The sequence below is a fragment of the Heteronotia binoei genome, chromosome 11, assembly GCF_032191835.1.
Source record: "Heteronotia binoei isolate CCM8104 ecotype False Entrance Well chromosome 11, APGP_CSIRO_Hbin_v1, whole genome shotgun sequence".
NCBI lineage: Eukaryota > Metazoa > Chordata > Lepidosauria > Squamata > Gekkonidae > Heteronotia > Heteronotia binoei.
Genome location: NC_083233.1, coordinates 74,916,631 through 74,940,062, shown reverse-complemented (window position 1 = coordinate 74,940,062; position 23,432 = coordinate 74,916,631). Strand labels below are relative to the sequence as shown.

The following is a 23,432-nucleotide window of genomic DNA, read 5'->3' as shown; positions in this document are numbered from 1 at the left end:
CTGCACAAAACTTTGTTGGTCTTAAAAGTGCCACTGGACACTAACTTTAAAAAAAAATTACCTCCTTCAGTCTCTAATTCAGGGGCCTCGAAACTTTTTGAACTTGCGACACCTCTGGAATTTTAACTTGGGGTGAGGGGCTCAGTCACAAAATGGCTGCCATAGGAGGAAGAGCTAACTATGAAATATTAGGGAGTCATAACTCTAATAGTAACATTTTTAACATCTCGGGCAGAGGTTGTGCTTAACAGGATCTCTTTTAAATTAAATATATTGTTTAACAACATTTTTCTGAACACACATGAAGTATATTGATTAAGCTGTTGTCTGTCAGGATCTATCTTCTTTCTCAGGCATCTAACTGGGCTACCCGTCCTTTACAAGAGCTTACACCTACCCCCCCTACTTTCTGAAATGGGGGTGCCACGTCCTCCTGGCAGCCAATGGGGGGTGGGGGGGAGCGTACCAGGAACAGGCAGGCAGTTTCATCCAACAATTCAGTGACACACTCACATGGCACTTTAAAAAGGTGGCAGAGCAGTTTTTAAACTAAACCTTGGGGAAAAGCCTAGAGGAGATGAAATGTCTCTGGTTTGAGATGGGCTCACCTCAAAAGAGATGAAAGGGGGTAGGCTGTTACTGTTCTACAGGGAAATGGATTAGGACTGGCCACTTAGAGGGTGACAAACAATACTGACTGCCTGGCAAGGTCTAGAGGCCACAATAGGAAGGTTGCAGGCCTAATGTGTCTGAGGCGTTATCCATGTTTAAATACAAATGCTAGAAGAGTCTGAGGTAAAATGGGGGAGCTGGAGCGCTTAGAGGAGAACATAGATATTGCTGGCATTTCAGAAACTTGGTTGGATGAGGAAAACTTATATCCAGTAATTCCTGGATATTAATTGTATCGAAAGGAGGGAGAGGTGTCTCTGTAGGTCACAGAGGGTATACAGTCCAGTAAGACTTGAGCAGGTAAGAGAAACAGATTCACTTACAGAAATGCTCTGGGTGGAAACAGCGCTTCCGAAAGGAAGTTTAAGTCTGGGAGTTCATTATCGCCCATCAGATCAAAGGTGTTAGAGGATGATTTAAAAACAGCAACAGAACTAAGGAAAACAACTAGATGAAATAACTGTGTCATAATAGGTGATTTTAACTGCCCACACGTTGATGGGGTCAATATCTGTTCAGGTCAGGAGAAAGAGATTAGGTTTCCAGATACTCTCAATGACTGAGCAGATGGTCAGAGAAGCTACCAGGGCAGAAGCGATCCTGGACTTGGTCCTAAATAATGCTCAAGACCTTGTGAGAGATGTAAATACGACCATAATGCTATTAAGTTCAACATTTATGTAAATAGGAAGTTGCCCTCAAAACCCATCACAACCACATTTAAGTCTAGAAGGGGCATGCTCTCTCAAATGGGGTTTGTGAAGAAATGGAAAGGAAAAGGAAGGAGGGTCCAAATCCCTTCAGGAAGCTTGGAGACTATTTAAAATTACAATCCTAGAAGCTCAGAAAAAAATGTATATCACAGGTTAGGAAAAGTACAAATAAGTATTTTAAAAGGCCTGCATGGTTAACGAACAAAGTAATGGAAGCAGTAAAGTAAGAAGGATTCCTTTAAGTGGTGGAAGGCTACTGTGAGTGAGGTAAACAAAGGAGATCACACCAGTGGCAAATAAAATGTACGGTAAGTAAGTGATCAGACAGGCAAAAAGGGACTATGAGGAACATACTGCAAAAAACATAAAGACCAACAATAAAAATTTATTGGAATATATATTAGTGGCAGAAAACTAGCCAGGGAGGCAGTGGCACAACCTTGGATGACCAAAGGGTAAAACAATTACTTAACAGATGATAGGGAAAAGCAGTGAAGCTGAATGCATTTTTTGCCTCTGTCTTCAAATGCAAAAGCTGAGAGGTGCTTGCCCACTCTGGAACAGCAGATTTCAGGGAGGGGTGGGTTAAAAGATCTGAGTCAGATTGAGGTGATGAGTGAGGAGGTCCTACAATTGATGGACAAATCAAAAAGCGGCGTAAGAAATCACCAGGCCCAGGTGGCACGCATCCAAGAGTTCAGAAAGAACTCAAATGTGAACTTGTGGATTCCCCTGACAAAAATATGCAATCTACCATTAAAATCTGCCTCCATTCCTGAGGTCATGTAGGTATGTCGCTAAAACATCGAGTGTTCCTCCCTTTTGGGGGGGGAGGGCTAAATTTCCCCCACTGGCCAGTTGATTGGTGGTAGGGAGGTGAGACCTGGCAGTGGGGAACCCCCACCAGGATAGGTGCCATGGCATCCATGGACACCATGTTCTAATTAAAGACCCTGTTCTGCATCCAGAAACTAAAAGATTGGCAGAATCACAGAATATGGGGATCACCGGTGAGAACATCTGGAACTGCAGGGGGAGAAAGTGAATGTCTCAATGTTCCTTCCCCCCCCCCTCCAATGCCTTTTAAGGACTCCCTCCTTGTAGAGGAAAGAGCCCCGTGGCACAGAGTGTTAAAGCTGCAGTACTGCAGTCCTAAGCTCTGCTCACAACCTGAGTTGGATCCCGGGTGGAAGCTGGGTTTTCAGGTAGCTGGCTTGAGGTTGACTCAGCCTTCCATCCTTCCGAGGTCGGTCAAATTTGTACCCAGCTTGCTGGGGGGAAAGTGTAGATGACCGGGGAAGGCAATGGCAAACCACCCCATAAAAAGTCTGCTGCGAAAATGTTGTGAAAGCAACATCACCCCAGAGTCAGAAATGACTGGTGTTTGCACAGGGGACCGTTCCTTTTCCTTCCCTTCCCAGCCAGTTTGGTGTAGTGGTTAAGTGAGCGGACTCTTATCTGGGAGAACCGGGTTTGATTCCCCACTCCTCCACTTGCACCTGCTGGAATGGCCTTGGGTCAGCCATAGCTCTGGCAGAGGTTGTCCTTGAAAGGGCAGCTGCTGTGAGAGCCCTCTCCAGCCCCACCCACCTCACAGGGTGTCTGTTGTGGGGGAGGAAGGTAAAGGAGATTGTGAGCCGCTCTGAGACTCTTTGGAGTGAAGGGCAGGATATAAATCCAATATCTTCATCTACCTCACAGGGTGTCTGTTGTGGTGGAGGAAGGGGAAGGAGATTGTGAGGCACTCTGAGACTCTTCGGAGTGGAGGGCGGGATATAAATCCAGTATCTTCATCTACCTCACAGGCTGTCTGTTGTGGGGGAGGAAGGGAAAGGAGATTGTGAGCCGCTCTGAGACTCTTCGGGGTGGAGGGTGGGATATAAATCCGATATCTTCATCTACCTCACAGGGTGTCTGTTGTGGGGGAGGAAGGGAAAGGAGATTGTGAGCCGCTCTGAGACTCTTCGGAGTGGAGGGCAGGATATAAATCCAATATCTTCATCTACCTCACAGGGTGTCTGTTGTGGGGGAGGAAGATAAAGGAGATTGTGAGCCGCTCTGAGACTCTTTGGAGTGGAGGGTGGGATATAAATCGAATATCTTCATCTACCTCACAGGCTGTCTGTTGTGGGGGAGGAAGGTAAAGGAGATTGTGAGCTGCTCTGAGACTCTTCGGAGTGGAGGGCGGGATATAAATCCAATATCTTCTTCTTCTTCTTCTTCTTCTTCTTCTTCTTCTTCTTCTTCTTCTTCCTTGTAGAGGAGGAAGTCCATCCCTCCCCAAGTTAGAAAAACTGCATTAATCTAGCTATTCCTGCTCACTGGCATCGGTAAGATTTCGTTTCTAAACAGAAACTAGAAGTTGGGAATTAAGACACATTACTCCAGGGCTCTTGATCACATTAAGCCTGAACTCTTCCAGCAGCTGAAACGACCAAACTGAGCCTATCATACTTTGGTTACACCAGGGCTTTTTTTGTAGCAGGAACTCCTTTGCATATTGGGCCAAACCCCCTCGATGCAACCAATCCTCCAAGAGCTTACAGGGCTCTTCTTACAGGGCCTACTGTAAACTGGAGGAGGATTGGCTGCATCGGGGGGTGGGGGGTGGCCTAATATGCAAAGGAGTTCCTGCTACAAAAAAAAAAAGCCTTGGGTTACCTTAAGAGAAGAGAAGAGTCGCTGGAAAAGACAATAATGCTAGGAAAAGTTGAAGGCGGCACAAAAGGAGGAAGAGTCAACATTATATCGTTTGCCTCAAGCAAGGAAGCCTTGGCCATCGGATTGCAAGAGCTGAGCAAAACTGTCAGTGGCAAGATGTTCTGCAAGTCATTAATACACAGGGCCAACATAAGACGAGTGCAACTTGATATGCTCACATGCCCCTGGTTCTGCTGATCAAGTAATTTAGCCCTCCAATATCTCACCATTATATTATAAACTTTCCAGCTCAAGCAGACGTGAATCAAAGCAAGATCTAGACCAGGGGTGTCAAACATGCAGCCCAAGGGCCAAATCAGGCCCCCGAAGGGCTCCTATCAGGCCCCTGAGCAATTGACTGTCATCTGCTTCCTTCTCCCTTTCTCTTGCTTCCTTCTGCATCACTTTGTCAGCCAGGCTTACTCAATGGCACAGGAGCTACAAAGCAAAACCTCTGTATTCTCCATTGGCTGAGGCTTCTCCCTTAGGGAAGAAGGGGAGAGGGAGAGCTTGCTTTGAAAGGCACAGCAGAGCTACTGAGCCAAGCCTCTCTTCCTTCTATTGGCTGAGGCTCCTCCCCCTCCTGGTCCCCTGGGTAAGGAAGGAAAGAACCAGAGCTTCCTTTGCCCAGTTCCCTGGGCCCCATGGGAAAAATACAAAGAAGGCACCTTTGAGAATGAGTACTATTAAAAAAACTTCGTGTTTGTCTGTGTCCTTTCTAAAGTTTATATCTTTGCTACCTAATCATAAATAGGTACACACCTGGCCCGGCCCAACCTGATACGGCTCTCGGCATGAAGGTCTCATTCATGTCAGATTCGATCCTCATAACAATTGAGTTTGACACTCCTGATCTAGACGACCATTTAAAGCAACGTTCCAATTTTCAATCAGATTGGGCGATCGAGGAAATCAAGTCACAGGACAAGCGGTGCCATGCTAAGCAGAAGCCAGCTGTTCTAAGCCTGCTGGCTTCAACGGTGCCTCCGCTTGGGATGGCATTTTAAAGCTATCAAGATTTCGGAGGCTGGGTGATCGGCTTGTTCTTACCTTGCTCCTGAGCCACAGGGAAACCGAAGCGATTAGCAGGAGCCCCCCGAGACCGATGAAGCAGTACTGTGCATATCCCAGAACGGTCGGTATCAACACCATGATCGGATAGAATTCATTTAAGAGGTCATCCTGGATCACTCCACGCTGTTCAAAAAGAAAAAAAAAACAGGAAAAAAAGATATTGTTTCCCTTTCCTGAAATGGTCACGTTTGTGGTCGAAAAGCAAAGGTAATCTCCTGTGCAAGCACCAGTCGTTTCCGACTCTGGGGTGATGTCACATCACGATGTTTTCGGGGCAGACTTTTTACGGGGTGGTTTGCCATTGCCTTCTCCAGTCACCTACGCTTTCCCCCCAGCAAGCTGGGGACTCATTTGACCGACCTCGGAAGGATGGAAGGCTGAGTCAACCTCGAGCCAACTACCCGAACCCAGCTTCCGCTGGGATCGGACTCAGGTCGTGAGCAGAGCTTGGACTGCAGTGCTGCAGCTTTACCACTCTGCGCCACGGGGCTCTACCCAGGTGCAAATCAACATGGGACCTTGGATGCGGGGGGGGGGGGGGGCCTCCCCCCAAGAATTACCCTCCCTTCCCAACATCTATCACGTCTATCATCTATGCAAGTGGGATATGAAGCCGTGGCAGAACGTAAGTATGGAAGCGCTGCCAAGTCACAACTAACTTAACGGCAACCCCAGCGAGGGGCTTTCAAAGGAAGCACGAAGCAGACGTGGTTTGCCGTTGCCGGCCTCTGCCGAGCCTTCCTTAGTGGTCTTCCATCCAACGCCAACCCTGCTTAGCTTCTGCAATCTGATCCGATAGGGCTGTACCATGAAGCCTTTTCTCCCACCGTGGTAGAACAGAGAGGAGAATTCAAGCTGGAGGAAGGGGTCATGTCATCCCAAGGCTAGGATGCAATTTACAAGCAGGCCTGCCAGTGAGCTTATTAATCTCCCCCAGTCAACTGGATTTAAGACAACAGAGGAGGAGGAGGAGGATGCAGATTTATACCCCACCCTTCTCTCTGAATCAGAGACTCAGAGCAGCTCACAATCTCCTACTCCCCCCACAACAGACACCCTATGAGGTGGGTGGGGCTGAGAGGACTCTCACAGCAGCTGCCCTTTTAAGGATAACTCCTGTGATAGCAATGGCTGAACCAAGGCCTTTCCAGCAGCTGTAAGTGGAGGAGTGGGGAATCAAACCCGGTTCTCCCAGATAAGAGTCCGCACACTTAACCACTACACCAAACTGGCTCTGATTCTGCTTTGAAGTACATCCTCCGTAGTCCTAGAAGTACTTTTCTCCCTTTCTCACAATACTCCTGGGCATTCAATGAAATTAAGGAACAGTAGGCTTAGAACAGATAAAAGGAAGTACTTTTTCACCCAACGAGTAAAGGGCACTGCCACAGGAAGTGGCGGCGGCTACAAGCATAGACAGCTTCAAGAAGTGACAGGATAAACCTAAGGCACAGAGGTCCATCAGTGGCTATTAGCCATAAGGTATAGATGGAGCACTCTGTCTGGGGCAGTGATGCTCTGTCTTCTTGGAACTTGGGGGGCAACAGGGGGAGGGCTTCTGGCCCCACTGGTGGACCTTCTGACGGCACCTGGGTTTTGGCCACTGTGTCACACAGAGTGTTGGACTGGATGCACCACCAGGCCTGATCCAACATGGCTTCTCTTGTGTTCTAACATTGCAGGGCTAGATGTGGTCAAGAAAACAGCCTCTGCCTACTCAGAGGCATTTTGTCTTATAAGTTTCCCAAGGGACTTACAGGAGATCTTCTCTACTTCACCTGCACAACCACCTTGCAAAGTAGATGAGGCTGTACAGAGTTACACGTCAGATGGAATTTGACCTCTTGTTGGCATGGCCTGGATGGCCCAGGCTAGCCTGATCTTGTCCGATCTCAGCAGCTAACCACGGTCAGCCCTAGTTAGTATTTGGATAGGAGACCACCAAGAAACTCTGGGGTTGCTACAGAGGCAGGCGATGGCAAACCACCTCTGTTCATCTCTCACCCTGAAAACCTATAAGGGGGCTGCTATAAGTTGGCTACCACTGCCCTATACTGACTCATTTCTAGAATTCTACTACCTCCCGCCAGGGGTGGAATTCTAGGAGCTCCTTTGCATATTAGGCCACATACCCCTTGATGTAGCCAATCCTCCAGGAGCTTACAAGACTCTTTTTTGTAAGCTCTTGGAGGATTGACTACATCAGGGGTGTGTGGCCTAATATGCAAAGGAGCCCCTGCTAGAATTCCACTCCTGCCTCCTGCAAAAGGCGGGAAAAGTTAATTGGGTCTAACAATATGTAGAAATGTGCTTTGCAACAAGGCTATGGCACAGGGAGAGTCTCTGCCCAATAGCTTCCAAAATCCCTATACCAACATCATTTCAGGCAATAGGACACAGCTTCCCTTTGTGCTCTGGAATTTATTTTTCTTCCCCATCTAGTTTTTCACAGAAGCTTGTCAAAAAAAAATTTGCATCCCTGAAACTTTTGCCCAGCTTTGGATTAGAACTTCTGAACATTCCCTTACATCATAGCAGCTCAACCAATGGCAAACTCAGCTGCAGAAAACAGAAGTTTTTGCTCCATTCTAAATGTGCGGAAAATAGCAGGAAAGTTTCCTGCCTACAGCAAAACTATCTTGCACACACAAGTTTGATTTATGGCTCTTAATCTTCTTGGGTGCATGGGTTAGATGGCATCATCCTTCAGCTCTAGCGCAGGGGTGCCAAACTCATGAGGGCCAAATCTGACATAAATGAGACCTTATTGGGCCAGGTCATGTCGGGTTGGGCCGAGCCACGTCGGGCCAGGCCATGTGTGTACTTATAAAAGATTAGGTAGCAGAACATTTTTACCAGAACACCAATACAAATATGTATTTTTTTAAACTTAAAACATTAGCACTCATTGGTCTTAAAGGTGCTTTCTTTGTATTTCTTCCATGGGAACCAAGGAACTGGGCAAAGGAAGCTCTGGCTCTTTCTTTCCTTCCCCTGGAGACTGGCGGGGGGGGGAGGAGCCTCAGTCAAGAGAAAGAAGAGAGGCTTGGCTCAGTACCTCTGCTGTGCAATTGAGAGAGCCTGGCAAAGCAAGCTGTGATGCAGAAGGAAGGAACAGAGAGGGAGAAGGAAGCAGATGGCAGCCAGTTGCTCCCCCCGAACTGCACGTTTGACACCCCTGCTCTAGCATATAACTTAATTGTTCTGCCACTTTACTGCAACTCTTGGTTGATGACACGCACTTCCAGACACTTAGGAAATTTCATACCAAGAGGGTTTGCAAATTCAAATATTTTTAGATTAAAATGTTTATTTGCTTACTTATATACTCATAAATTCTATCTGATACAATAATCTATGTATCATTGGAGATTTTTTTGTTGTGCGTGTACAGTCACCATGAGGAGTTATCCATGATCTACTTCATATATTTTCAGCAACCGGCCAACATACGAGGTAGAAATGGTTTTTATTCTTAGAGAACTTCTCAGTTTTTTCCAATAGGTATTTACTTATATTTATTATAACAATTTGGCCTTTTTCCTTTTTTTTTTGGTACAATTTCAGAAAGCTTCAATTTACATATATTAACTTTTGAATTTGTGTTTCATTATATTAGTATTATTGACCACTGAGGAAGGCATATTGATTATTTGACACATTTGTCAACTGTGTATGCAAAATCATCAACTCTGTATGTAAAACTATTGTAGCTTATGTAAAGGTCATGTTGATGTTCTATGTAGTCTGGTCTTTGGACTTTTAAAAAAATATTTTAACCTTTGCCATTACGTACACCATAAATAAAAATTTGTATTTTTGATCATTTCATGGTTAGTTTGACCCTTTTAACATTGTCAGTCTCAGACAAGTGTTGAGTAAAAGTTTCTAACAATAAGCTCATTACAACATTGATAACACTGTAACCATGAGCAAATACTTTTTCTCTCCTTGTTAAAATGACTAAAGTTACAAAATGTGGCTCAGAAAACTATTTGACACTAAAGCTCAGGGCAAGGCTAGTTGCCATACACAAACAATCACTGAAATTCTCTGAAGCTCCAGCTGGCTTTGAACATTCAGCTGCTTCCATACTTACACTTACCTCTTCAAACCAAAGCAAAGGCAGCACAACCTGTTTAATGCGCCCTGTTTGACTGAAAAATAAAGTGACAAAATGAATGTCAAATTATTCAAATGATCAGGTTGGTAGTCCTTTCTGATTCAAAGCTCAACAACATGTTAAGTGCAGGAGGCCTTTAATTACAGCCAAACTGACAACTTTCCGTTCCCTCACAGAAAATAAACTGTTAATTTTTAAAAAAAAAAATGTTTTCCCTTAAGCGCTTGTGAGCATACCATGCAACTGCAGTAACTCAGCAAACTGGAATCAAAACCAATACAGATCAGGGATCCCCTTTTTTTCTTTTTAGGCAGAAAAAGCCCAGCGGGAACTCATTTGCTTATTAGGCCACACCCCCTTATGCCTAGCCAGCTGGAACTGATCCTGTGTGTTCCTGCTTTTAAAAAAAGCCCTGATACAGAAACAGTTTTTATGGCCCAGATTTTTTTTTTTTAAGTTTAGTGCAAAGTATGAATAATGGCATCTCCACCCAGCATTTATGCCCCCAAGTAATAAAAGCTCTATTGACTTGCATCACTTTTTTTGTTGTGGACTTGGGCTTTCATGCTCTAAGATACCAAGATGATGTTCACACCGCACTCCACGTTTCTTCCTGTTGTTTGGCAACGCTGTGGTGTGTGCACAAGCCAGTTACAGCAAATACTTGAAAGCCATGGCTCAGTTGTAGGCCCAAGAGTTTTGCCTCTGAAAAAAGTCCCTGGTTCAATCCCTGTCTTCTCCAGCTAAAAGGATCTGGTAATTGGGGGATATAAAAGACCCTGGAGAGCTGTTGCCAGACAAACTTAAGACAAAACTGACTTTGATAAAGCAAGGAACTGATTCAGGACTAGACAGCTTCATGGGATCAATGCACTCCACTTTGCAAGGAACCTAGACACAAGCCAACGGAGTTATGTCAGGCCAGATCTGTTGCTGATGAAGCTACCCGCTTCCAGGCTCACAAAAACCTACAGATTGTTCCTATAGAGAGTCAGTTTGGCGTAGTGGTTAAGTGGTTAAGTTATCTGGGAGAACCAGGTTTGATTCCCCACTCCTCCACTTGCAGCTGCTGGAATGGCATTGGGTCAGCCAGAGCTCTCCCAAGAGTTGTCCTTGAAAGGGCAGCTTCTGGGAGAGCTCTCTCAGCCCTCCCACCTCACGGGGTGTCTGTTGTGGGGGAAGATGATATAGGAGATTGCAAGCTGCTGAGTCTCTGATTCAGAGAGAAGGGCAGGGTATAAATCTGCAGTCTTCTTCTTCCTTCTCTGCCACCTCTTAACATTACAGCAGTGACCCCTAAACTCCCTTCTAATGAACGGCAGTGTTGCACGAGAAAGGCAGAAACCGGAAACAGGGCCTTCAGAATGAAAAGATGCCATGCAGGGGTAGAATTCTAGCAGGAGCTCCTTTGCATATTAGGCCACACACCCCTGATTTAGCCCATCCCTCCAAGAGCTTATAAGTAGTGTTCCCTCTAAGCTGAGTTAGTGTGAGCTAGCTCACAGATTTTTAGCCTCCAGTTCACACATTTTTGTCTTAACGCAGGAAGGATGACCCCAGAGCACACTAATTTATGCAGTAGCTCACAACTTTAATGCCAGTAGCTCACAAAGTAGAATTTTTGCTCACAAGACTCCGCAGCTTAGAGGGAACATTGCTTACAAGGCTTTTTTTTGTAAGCTCCCGGAGGATTGGCTACATCAGGGATGTGTGGCCTAATATGCAAAGGAGCTCCTGCTAGAATTCCACCCCTGGCAGCAGCGATCCTGCCCTTCCCAGACTCTCTGCCAGTATGTGAAGATTGAATACAGACATGCACAAACACAAAGCTGCCTGGTAACTGTATCTGCCCACCAATGTCAACATCATCTACTCAGACTGACAGCACCTCTCTAGGGTCTTCGGCAGAGGTTCATCTCATCATCTAATACCTGGTTCTTTTCAACTGGAGAGGCCGGGGATTGAACCTGGGACATTCCGTACGCCGAGCAGATGCTGATCCATGGGCTCTTCCCCAATATGAGCGGGTGGAGCTTCTTTATACTGAATCAGACCATCCGTCCATCAAGGTCAACATTGTCTACTCAGACTGGCAGCGGCTCACTAGGGTCTCAGGCGAAGATGTTTCAAATCACCTACTGCCTGGTCCTTTTAACTAGAGATGCCAGGGATCGAACCTGGGACCTTCTGCATCCCAAGCAGATGCTCTACCATTGACACCTGAACACATATTAAGCTGTCTTATTCCAAATCAGGTCCTTGGTCCATCATAGAATCATAGAGTTGGAAGGGACATTCAGGGTCACAATGCACAATGCAGGAAACCCACAAATACCTCCCCCTAAATTCACAGGATCTGCATTGCTGTCAGATGGCCATCTAGCCTCTGTTTAAAACCTCCAAGGAAGGAGAGCCCACCACCTCCCGAGGAAGCCTGTTCCACTGAGGAACCGCTCTAACTGTCAGGAAGTTCCTCCTAATGTTGAGCTGGAAACTCTTTTGATTTCATTTCAACCCACTGGTCCTGGTCCTGCCTTCTGGGGCCACAGAAAACAATTCCACACCCTCCTCTATCAAGGTCAATATTTGTTTCCTTAGACTGGCAGAAGCTCTCCGGGGTCTCAGGCAGGGGTCTTTCATGTCACCTCCTACCTAATCCTTTCTAACTGGAGATGAACCAGGGGACCTTCTGCATGCTGAGCAGATGCTCTATTATTGAGCCACAGCCCATCATCATCATCTGATAAACTGCCCCATCCTGGCCAAGGCTGGGCTCTGAGTGATGTACATCAGGTAAAAGGCAAACAACATTAGAAGATGATGAAGAAGAAGATATTGGATTTATATCCCGCCCTCCACTGTGAAGAGTCTCAGAGCAGCTCACAATCTCCTTTCCCTTCCTCCCCCACAACAGACACCCTGTGAGGTAGATGAAGATATTGGATTTATATCCCGCCCTCCACTCCAAAGAGTCTCAGAGCGGCTCACAATCTCCTTTCCCTTCCTCCCCCACAACAGACACCCTGTGAGGTAGATGAAGATATTGGATTTATATCCCGCCCTCCACTCCAAAGAGTCTCAGAGCGGCTCACAATCTCCTTTCCCTTCCTCCCCCACAACAGACACCCTGTGAGGTGGGTGGGGCTGAGAGGGCTCTCACAGCAGCTGCCCTTTCAAGGACAACCTCTGCCAGAGCTATGGCTGACCCAAGGCCATGCTAGCAGGTGCAAGTGGAAGAGTGGGGAATCAAACCCGGTTCTCCCAGATAAGAGTCCGCACACTTAACCACTACACCAAACTAGCTCACCTAAAACATTAGTTAATTTTAAAACAATACAAAGTAAGAATTCCAACCATGACGGCATCCAGCTAATTTCCACTCATTCTCACCAGACTGTCACAGCATACTGGGGGGAGGGAGGGGGGGAGAGAAACTTCTGGGGGGGTAGGTGCCAACTGTTGCTGTCCTTGGATGAAAACCTTACTCCGCCTTACGGGCACTGAGGAAATGCAAAAGATCCCGCAGAGCCCAGGTGTTGTCCAGCAGAGAGTTCCGGGGAGGGGTGACATGATAGAGGTTTACAAGATTATGCATGGGATAGAGAAGGTAGAGAAAGAAGTATTTTTCTTCCTTTCTCACAATACGAGAACTCGTGGGCATTCAATGAAATTGCTGAGCAGTCAGGTTAGAACAGATAAAAGGAAGTCCTTCTTCACCCAAAGGGTGATTAACATGTGGAATTCACTGCCACAGGAGGTGGCAGCGGCTGCAAGCATAGACAGCTTCAAGAGGGGATTGGATAAACAAACAGAGCAGAGGTCCAGCAGTGGCTATTAGCCACAGGGTATTGTTGGAACTCTCTGTCTGGGGCAGTGATGCTCTGTATTCTTGGTGCTGGGGGGGGGGGGGGGGCACAGTGGGAAAACTTCTAGTGTCCTGGCCCCACTAATGGACCTCCTGATGACACCTTGTTTTTTTGGCCACTGTGTGATACAGACTGTTGGGCTGGATGGGCCACTGGCCTGATCCAACATGGCTTCTCTTATGTGACACAGAGTGTTGGAGTGGATGGGCCACTGGCCTGATCCAACATGGCTTCTCTTATGTGACACAGAGTGTTGGACTGGATGGGCCACTGGCTTGATCCAACATGGCTTCTCTTATGTTCTTATGTGACACAGAGTGTTGGACTGGATGGGCCACTGGCCTGAACCAACATGGCTTCTCTTATGTTCTTATGTGACACAGAGTGTTGGACTGGATGGGCCATTGCCCTGATCCAACATGGCTTCTCTTATGTTCTTATATGACACAGAGTGTTGGACTGGATGGGCCATTGGCCTGATCCAACATGGCTTCTCTTATGTTCTTATGTGACACAGAGTGTTGGACTGGATGGGCCACTGGCCTGATCCAACATGGCTTCTCTTATGTTCTTATGTGACACAGAGTGTTGGACTGGATGGGCCACTGGCCTGATCCAACATGGCTTCTCTTATGTTCTTATGTGACACAGAGTGTTGGACCGGATGGGTCACTGGCCTGATCCAACATGGCTTCTCTTATGTTCTTATGTGACACAGAGTGTTGGACTGGAGGGGTCATTGGCCTGATCCAACATGGCTTCTCTTATGTTCTTACGTGACACAGAGTGTTGGACTGGAGGGGTCATTGGCCTGATCCAACATGGCTTCTCTTATGTTCTTATGTGACACAGAGTGTTGGACTGGAGGGGTCATTGGCCTGATCCAACATGGCCTCTCTTATGTTCTTATGTGACACAGAGTGTTGGACTGGATGGGCCATTGGCCTGACCCAACATGGCCTCTCTTATGTTCTTATGTTCTCCCAGGTAGCAGGGGCCAGGACTGAAAAAGCTATGGCCCTAGATGAGATCCCAAGGAAGGAAGGACGGACACAACGGGAATCCCTGCCACAGCCTAATCTGTACTTAAACAAGGGAAGTCCCAAAAGTATCCACCCTGTCCATAAGCCATGACTGATTGGGCTGAAAAAGTCTGTGTGTGTGTGTGTGTGTGTGTGTGTGTGTATGTGTGCGTGTGCGCATGTGCACCAGGAAACAACAGACAGAGCTACCCTGAAGCTGCAAGCAAGTGATCAAAAAGTTGGAGGAAGAGGGGCTTAAGAGACAGCTACTTACGAGATGAAGGGGACTCGCTTTATAAAGAGACTCAGTTGCAACTTGACAGACACGTTGAGGGGCACTCCTGTCATCTGCATTAGGAGCAGAAAAAGATATAAATTAAAAACAACACAAAACCGCTGGTGCCCACTGCACTACAGACTAGACCTAGCGCCCCCCAAGATGGTGTCCAAACGACCACCACGGCACCCACCAACCCCCTTTCCTGGTGCCTTCCGAGAGCTTTCAAACCGTGGGTGGAGCTAGGTAAGCGGGGCTTCCGATTGGCTGTGCAGATTAAGAGGCACCCTGTTAAAGAGTTTCTGTCTGAAATGTTAAAGGGTTACTACCAGGCAGGCCTATAGCTACAGTGGGGCCTGGAGGAGCAAGTAGCAGCATCCAGGCCTCGGATTCAGCAGAAGCTCACAGGAACGCAGCTCCTGAACCTTTCTCAGGGTTCCCCCTCCTCCTCCCCACCTTGTCCATTGAACAGGAGTTGCAGCTGCAGAAGAAGACGACTGCCGATTGATACCCCGCCCTTCTCTCTGAATCAGAGACTCAGAGCGACTTACAATCTCCTACATCTTCTCCCCACCCACAACAGACACCCTGTGAGGTGGATGGGACTAAGAGAGCTCTTACAGCAGCTGCCCTTTCACGGTCAACTCCTAGGAGAGCTATGGCTGACCCAAGGCCATTCCAGCAGCTGCAAGTGGAGGAGTGGGGAATCCAACCCCGTTCTCCCAGGTAAGAGTCTGCATATAACAATCCCTGGATGAGTTCCCCCACCTATTTTTCTACAAAGCGACCCCTAGTACCATCTGTGCTGATCTTTTTGCTTTTTCCGCCTCCCCTTCCCTAACACAGCGTGCAGAGCAAAGGCCCCCCTCCCCCCCCCCCGGTCCTCCCAAACAACAAATCCTTCTGTGGGCCCCACCAAACGAGAAATCCTGGCTACAGCCCCGCTATTAGATGATACTGGATTTATATCCTGCCCTATACTCCGAATCTCAGAGTGGCTCACAATCTCCTTTACCTCCCCCCCCCCCCCACAACAGACACCCTGTGAGGTGGGTGGGGCTGAGAGAGCTCTCCCAGAATCTGCCCTTTCAAGGACAACTCCTGCGAGAGCTACGGCTGACCCAAGGCCATTCCAGCAGCTGCAAGTGGAGGAGTGGGGAATCAAACCCGGTTCTCCCAGATCAGAGTCCGCACACTTAACCGCTACACCAAACCGGCTCTCAGTAATCCATACCTTAGGTATCCATAATCTTCCTCCTTGATATGTTGAAGCTACGGCAGCCTTTTGGTGATTACGCCCACTACCCTTTGGTGATTACGCCCACTACCTGAATTCTAAATATGTCCAGAGTCTCAAAAATGCTGGAAGCCCCAGGACTTTTGCAGTCCCTGTATTACTGACATTCCCCCAGCACAGTGTCTCCTCTGGGCCTCCTGCCTCGAGGAAAGCACCTGATCACTCTGGGAAAGAAACAGATTCCAGAACAAGGCACCAGATAAGCAACTGCTGGTATAGCGAAACGATGAAAAAAAGATCCAATCCACCTTTGGAAGAGAGCTGTTCCGATTGTCATTGCTATCGTGGGAGGCACGTTTTAAGTAATTGATTTATTTATATTTTATTTTATTTTATTTCATTGCTATCCCGCCCTCCCCGCCAAAGGCAGGCTCATGGCGTCTCACAGGTTAGGGTCACACAATCACATTAAGGTGACCAAATAAGATAAGACAACAATAAAAGCATAAAGCGTAAAAACAATTCCTAAAACGTTTACGAGAGCTAATATCACGGTTTCAGACAGCAATTAAGTTCTAATGGCCGCTAGTTGTTCTAAAGAGGTTCCGGGATCACCACAGTGTGATGAGGTGAACCGTCGGTACATATGGACATATGAAGCTGCCTTCTACTGAATCAGACCCACCTTGGTCCATCAAAGTCAGTCTTGTCTACTCAGACTGGCAGCAGCTCTCCAGGGTCTCAAGCTGAGGTTTTTCACACTTCTTTGCCTGGACCCTTTTCAGTTGGAGATGCCGGGGATTGAACCTGGGACCTTCTGCTTACCAAGCAGATGCTCTACCACTGAGCCAACGTCCCTCCCCTTTAGTGGCTCTCCAGGGTCTCAAGCTGAGGTTTTCCATGCCTACTTGCCTGGACCCTTTTCAGTTGGAGATGCCAGGGATTGAACCTGGGACCTTCTGCTTACCAAGCAGATGCTCTACCACTGAGCCAACATCCCTCCCCTTTAGTAGCTCTCCAGGGTCTCAAGCTGAGGTTTTCCACACCTATTTGCCTGGACCCTTTTTAGTTGGAGATGCCAGGGATTGAACCTGGGACCTTCTGCTTACCAAGCAGATGCTCTACCACTGAGCCAACATCCCTCCCCAGTAGTATTGGTAGTATTTTTATGGGCCAGTCCCATTGCTACAGGTGTTACCAGCACGAAAATGCATGGCGGGAGAGTGCCATTTTGCAGGCCCTGCAGAACTGTGGAAATTACAGCCTCGCTGAAAAAAGGGGGGGAAAGTTTCCTCTTCTGAAAAGATAGAAAAGTTGCATTTGCTTCAAAAGTTACTGTCTGCAACTAAGCCAATACAACACCCCTGTTTTGGGGAGGGGGGGTATAACAGTAGGAGAGATGTCTAGGCTACAGACTCTGCAAAAGTGGCCCTCTTATTCACTGCAAGAGCTGCTTCTCAAAGAATCAAGAGGTCTGTGGTATGACTACAATATACCCGTTTCCCAAGTTTCTCTTATGTGACACAGAGTGTTGGACTGGATGGGCCACTGGCCTGATCCAACATGGCTTCTCTTATGTTCTTATGTGTCACAGAGTGTTGGACTGGAAGGGGCACTGGCCTGATCCAACATGGCTTCTCTTATGTTCTTATGTGACACAGAGTGTTGGACTGGATGGGCCACTGGCCTGATCCAACAGGGCTTCTCTTATGTTCTTATGTGACACAGAGTGTTGGACTGGATGGGCCATTGGCCTGATCCAACATGGCTTCTCTTATGTTCTTATGTGACACAGAGTGTTGGACTGGATGGTCCATTGGCCTGATGAGGCAAGTTGCATTCTGCATTTGTAACTTATGCAGGCACGCCAGAGGGAACACCAGAGCAGAGTCTCACAAAGAGATGCATCCAGCAGCCTCCTCTAAGAGAGGTTAACTCTGCTGCGTCACGGGGAACGGAACGATTTCGCTTACACAAGAGATACAACGGCCAGCCTCTTCCTCAGGCTGACAGCAGGCCTTTGTTTAATCAAGTTCCATTGCAGTATATTCTGCATTGTCTTGGCCCCTCATTTGGGGAACTGTGGAACTACTTTCTTTCTTTCTTTCTTTCTTAAAAAAACTTTGCATAAATAAACAGCCCCATTCTTTGAACAGCTGAAAAGCTGACTCACTCCATGAATCGCTCTGTGACATGAGGAGACGCACCAATGCACTAATCGTCAAAGCATTGCTTAATGTCAGACTAGGCGATGCCCTTAATCCTCACGTATCTTTGGCATGGGAGTCAGACTGAGGACTGCCAGCCCCTGCATTCTGGGCTCCAGCCAATTTGCTTAAAAGCTTACTAAGGCCTTGCATTTCTCCAGTCCCTTCCAGACAGAGAGGCCCCCTGTGCTGCACTCCCCAGCTGTTCCAGGAACGAGCCAAACTGGAAAGAGGTGAGGCCTGGTTCTCTCTCTCTCACACACACACACACACACACACACAAAACACGCACATTCACACAAGGGAACTGGAATGGACTGCACCACTGAATCACATTTTGGAAGGCACCCTTCCTTTTAAAATTTCCTTACGGCAAAGCAAAGAGATAGGCACAGAATTTTTCTCCCTGCTGCCACCATTTACATGGCTTTTTTTAAAGGCACAAGAGCGAGAGCCAATTGCTCGCAGCCTGACCTACTTTGCCACCTCTTTTCCTCCCCTGCAGGCAGGAATCAGGCCTTAGAGATGCCCCCCCCCCCATATCTTTTAAGAGTGACTCCTACTGCATTCTCAACTATTTGTCCAAAGCACCTTATGGATTCCAATTCCATTTAAAAGCAACCGTTTGAATGTTTAAACGAATCGCTGTTGGTGTTGGAAAATCACAGCTCAGAGGAAAAACACTGGGGTAGCCATACTTATCCATCCGGTGTATTTTTAGTCTTACCCTCCATTTCACCTTCACAGTCACTCTTGCCAGCAGCTTTATGTTCCAAGAACAGCTAGGACCAACATGGGAGTCTGAACCCAAGACTTCCCATTCCTAACTGGCAGATTCGAATCCAAGGTAGGTTTCCACGGCTCCTCCCGGCTGCTGGCAGGAGATGGGGGGGGGGGGGATATAGTTGCCAGATCCAGGCTGGAGAAATCCTGGAGATTTGGGGATGGAGTCTCCGGAGGACAGGGCCTTCAGTGGGGCACAATGCCGTGCCATAGAATCCACCCTCCAAAGCATCCACTTTCTCCAAGTGAACTGATCTCTGTAGCCTGAAGATGAGCTGTAATTCTGGGGGATCCTCAGGTCCCACTTGGAGGCTGGCATCTCTGCTCCTTTGTTTTTTGGGGTATAAGCTTTTGGGGAGGGACAGTGGCTCAGTGGTAGAGCATCTGCTTGGGAAGCAGAAGGTCCCAGGTTCAATCCCCGGCATCTCCACTGAAAAAGGGTCCAGGCAAATAGGTGTGAAAAACCTCAGCTTGAGACCCTGGAGAGCCGCTGCCAGTCTGAGTAGACAAGACTGACTTTGATGGACCGAGGGTCTGATTCAGTATAAGGCAGCTTCATATGTCCATATATGAGTCAAAGCTCCTTTCATCTGATGAAGGGAAGAAGAAGAAATTGGATTTATATCCCGCCCTCCACTCCGAATCTCAGAGCGGCTCACAGTCGCCTTTACCTTCCTCCGCCACAACAGACACCCTGTGAGGTGGGTGGGGCTGAGAGAGCTCTCCCAGAAGCTGCCCTTTCAAGGACAACTCCTGCCAGAGCTATGGCTAACCCAAGGCCATTCCAGCAACTGCAAGTGGAGGAGTGGGGAATCAAACCCGGTTCTCCCAGATAAGAGTCTGCACACTTAACCACTACACCAACCTGGCTCTCTTTGACTCTCAAAGCTTGTACTGTGAAAATATTGTTGATCTCTTGAGTTGCTCCTGGACTGGAATCAAGCTCTTCTAATGTCGGCCAACACGGCTCTGAAACAGTCCCTAACCCGTAGAAAAGAGCAAGAGTCCAGTAACACCTTAAAGCAGGGGTGTCAAATGTGTGGCCCAAAGGCTCAGAGGATTCCTATCGGAGGGTTCTTATCAGGTCTATGAGCAATTCTCTGTCATCTGCTTCCTTCTCTCTCTTGCTTCCTTCTGTATCACAGCTTGCTCTGTCAGGCTTGCTCAATCACACAGGAGCTACAGAGCAAAGCCTCTAATATCTTCATTGTCTAATCAGCACATGAAACAACTTATGTACAAAAGCTCACAATGCCCAGCCATTGCATGCTTTCCTCTGAGTCTTAGGCTCAAAGCACTGACCATGAGATTTCGGCAATCAAAAGCAGGTTTGCAATTTACAGAAACACACCTGAACAGCATACTCAAGATTGCTGCAGCCCAGACATGGTCTCCAGATTTTGATACAATAATTCAAGGCAAGAGGTGTCAGGTATCAGAGACTATTAAATAAAATACTGCAAGAATGCAAATCTTTTAACCATATTTTAAGTTTACAAAAAATCTTTAATTGTGTTTATCTGTGTCCTTTATAAAGTTTATATCTCAGGTACCTGGCATGACATTTTATGACACACATGCTCCGGACCGACAAGGTCTCATTTAGGTCAAAACCGGCCCTCATAACAAATGAGTTTGACACCCCTGGGCTTAAAACTTAATAAAATTTGTGGCAAGGGAGGAGCTTTCGTGAGTCACGGCTCACTTTTTCAGGTACAGCTAGAAGTGAGCAGTGACGCACAAACGCTCCTCCCCTGCCACAAATATCTTTCAGGTGCTACTGGACTCTTGCTCTCTTCTGTTAACAGACTAACACATCTTGACGCATTCCTAAAATATCCCCAAAGAGCCCCACCACATTGGCACCAGAAGGACCCATGGTGCAACTCTGGATAGGACAACTTCATCTCATCGCTTTTTGCTGCTGTGACATGAAGAAGATGATGATTGCAGATTTGGCGGCTGCCAGCATAGACAGCTTCAAGAGGGGATTGGATAAGCACATGGAGCAGAGGTCCATCTGTGGCTATTAGCCGCAGCCTATTGTTGGAACTCTCAGTCTGGGGCAGTGATGCTCTGTATTCTTGGTGCTTGGGAGGGGGCAACAGTGGGAGGGCTTCCAGCCCCACTGGTGGATCTCCTGATGGCACTTGGGTTTTTTGGCCACTGTGTGACACAGAGTGTTGGACTGGATGGGCCACTGGCCTGATCCAACATGGCTTCTCTTATGTGACACAGAGTGTTGGACTGGATGGGCCATTGGCCTGATCCAACACGGCTTCTCTTATGTTCTTATGTGACACAGAGTGTTGGACTGGATGGGTCATTGGCCTGATCCAACATGGCTTCTCTTATGTTCTTATGTGACACAGAATGTTGGACTGGATGGGCCATTGGCCTGATCCAACATGGCTTCTCTTATGTTCTTATGTGACACAGAGTGTTGGACTGGATGGGTCACTGGCCTGATCCAACACGGCTTCTCTTATGTTCTTATGTGACACAGAGTGTTGGACTGGATGGGTCATTGGCCTGATCCAACATGGCTTCTCTTATGTTCTTATGTGACACAGAGTGTTGGACTGGATGGGTCACTGGCCTGATCCAACATGGCTTCTCTTATGTTCTTATGTGATACAGAGTGTTGGACTGAATGGGTCACTGGCCTGATCCAACATGGCTTCTCTTATGTTCTTATGTGACTCAGAGTGTTGGATTGGATGGGCCAGTGGCCTGATCCAACATGGCTTCTCTTATGATCTTATTTATACCCCGCCCTTCTCTCTGAATCAGAGACTAAGAGCGGCTTACAATCTCCTATATCTTCTTCCGCCACGACAGACACCCTGTGAGGTGGGTGAGGCTGAGAGGGCCCTCACAGCAGCTGCCCTTTCAAGGACAACCTCTGCCAGAACTATGGCTGACCCAAGGCCATTCCAGCAGCTGCAAGTGGAGGAGTGGGGAATCAAACCCAGTTCTCCCTGATAAGAGTCCGCGCACTTAACCACTACACCAAAACATTAAGACACTTGTTTATATTCCCTCTGAGTCATCTTTGCACACCAGAAAATTAGTTTGAATCATCAATCCAACGATGTCACCTGAGGCGGCTGCCTCCCTTCACGGCCCCTCAAAGTCAATCTTCCGCCTCACGGAAAGCCAGGCGGTAAAAACAACCGGCTCCCTCCCAGAGGAAAGGAAGGACACGCGAATAATAAAAAAGCAAGGGAGATGGTTTGATAAGACCCACCGCAGGTTATCGGGAATACCAAGAATTATCTAAATAGAACACAGACGCTCAAAGGGCAAGCTGGAGAGCTGCCGTGTCATCGCTCCCACTGGAGCTGCCAATTTCTCCCTCAGAGAACCCAAGGCGAGAGCATCGAGGCTCAAGGAAATGTTTTCTTCTTTTGGGAATGGAACACCCTGCCTGCACACGTTACACATTTACCTTCTCTTTCCTCCTAAGAGCTCAAACAGCACTGTCCTCCTTCCTTTCTATACCCCCAAAAGCCCCGTGAGGGAGAAGAAGAATGTGATGATATTGGGTTTATATCCCACCCTCGGCTCCGAATCTCAGTCTCAGAGTGGCTCACAATCTCCTTTACCTTCCATTCCCCACAACAGACACCCTGTGAGGCGGGTGGGAGCTGAGAGAGCTCTCCCAGAAGCTGCCCTTTCAAGGACAGAGGGGCTCACAATCTCCTTTACCTTCCATCCCCCACAACAGACACCCTGTGAGGCAGGTGGGAGCTGAGAGAGCTCTCCCAGAAGCTGCCCTTTCAAGGACAGAGGGGCTTACAATCTCCTTTACCTTCCATCCCCCACAACAGACACCCTGTGAGGCGGGTGGGGGCTGAGAGAGCTCTCCCAGAAGCTGCCCTTTCAAGGACAGCTCCGCCAGAGCTATGGCTGACCCAAGGCCATTCCAGCAGCTGCATGTGGAGGGGTGGGGTATCAAAACTGGTTCTCCTGGATAAGAGTCCACACGCTTAACCACTACACCAAACAGGCTCTCAAAGAAACCACATGGGACATGGGATTACATTCCGCCTCCTAAAAATTCACAAGCCAGGGAAGCAGCTGCCATGGCCAGAAGCATCTATAAACTGTCCCTTTTTCAGTGCAGCTTCTGAGCTGTGAACAGCTGGGGAAACAGTGCAGAAAACAGCACTATTGGAACACTTTCCCTATGAAGTAAGGTTAAAGCACTTGGGACTCTTTAGCTTGGAGAAACCTTGACCAAGGGGTGACATGATAGAGATTTACAAGATTATGCATGGGATAGAGAAAGTAGAGGAAGAAGTACTTTCCCCCCTTTCTCAAAACACAAGAACTCACGGGCACTCCATGAAATTGCTGAGCAGTCGGATTAGAACGGATCAAAGGAAATATTTCTTCACCCAAAGGGTGATTTACATATGAAATTCACTGCCACAGGAGGTGGTGGCAGCTACAAACATAGACAGCTTCAAGAGGGGATTGGATAAACCTATGGAGCAGAGGTCCATAAGTGGCTATTAGTCACAAGGTACAGATGGAACTCTCTGGGGCATGTGATATTCTGTATTCTTGATACTTGGGGAGCAACAGTGGGAGGGCTTCTATTGTCCTGGCCCCACTGGTGGACCTCTTGATGTCACCTGTTTGGGGGTTTTTTGGCCACTGCGTGACAGAGTGTTGGACAGTATGGGCTACTGGCCTGATCCAACATGGCTTCTTTTGTGTTCTTATGGAATGGATAAGCCATTGGCCTGA

General features: G+C 47.6%; 1 protein-coding gene across 1 annotated transcript in view; it reads right to left on the bottom strand.

The window, feature by feature from the left end:
- SCARB1 (scavenger receptor class B member 1) overlaps positions 1-23,432 on the bottom strand; it is a 105,725-nt gene that overhangs the window by 13,245 nt on the left and 69,048 nt on the right. The window contains exons 8-10 of the mRNA XM_060249234.1: positions 14,445-14,518; positions 9,265-9,316; positions 5,136-5,282 (exon numbers count right to left, since the gene is read on the bottom strand). Of these exons, the coding sequence (XP_060105217.1) occupies positions 5,136-5,282; positions 9,265-9,316; positions 14,445-14,518 (273 nt within the window). The remainder of the gene's footprint in view (positions 1-5,135; positions 5,283-9,264; positions 9,317-14,444; positions 14,519-23,432) is intronic.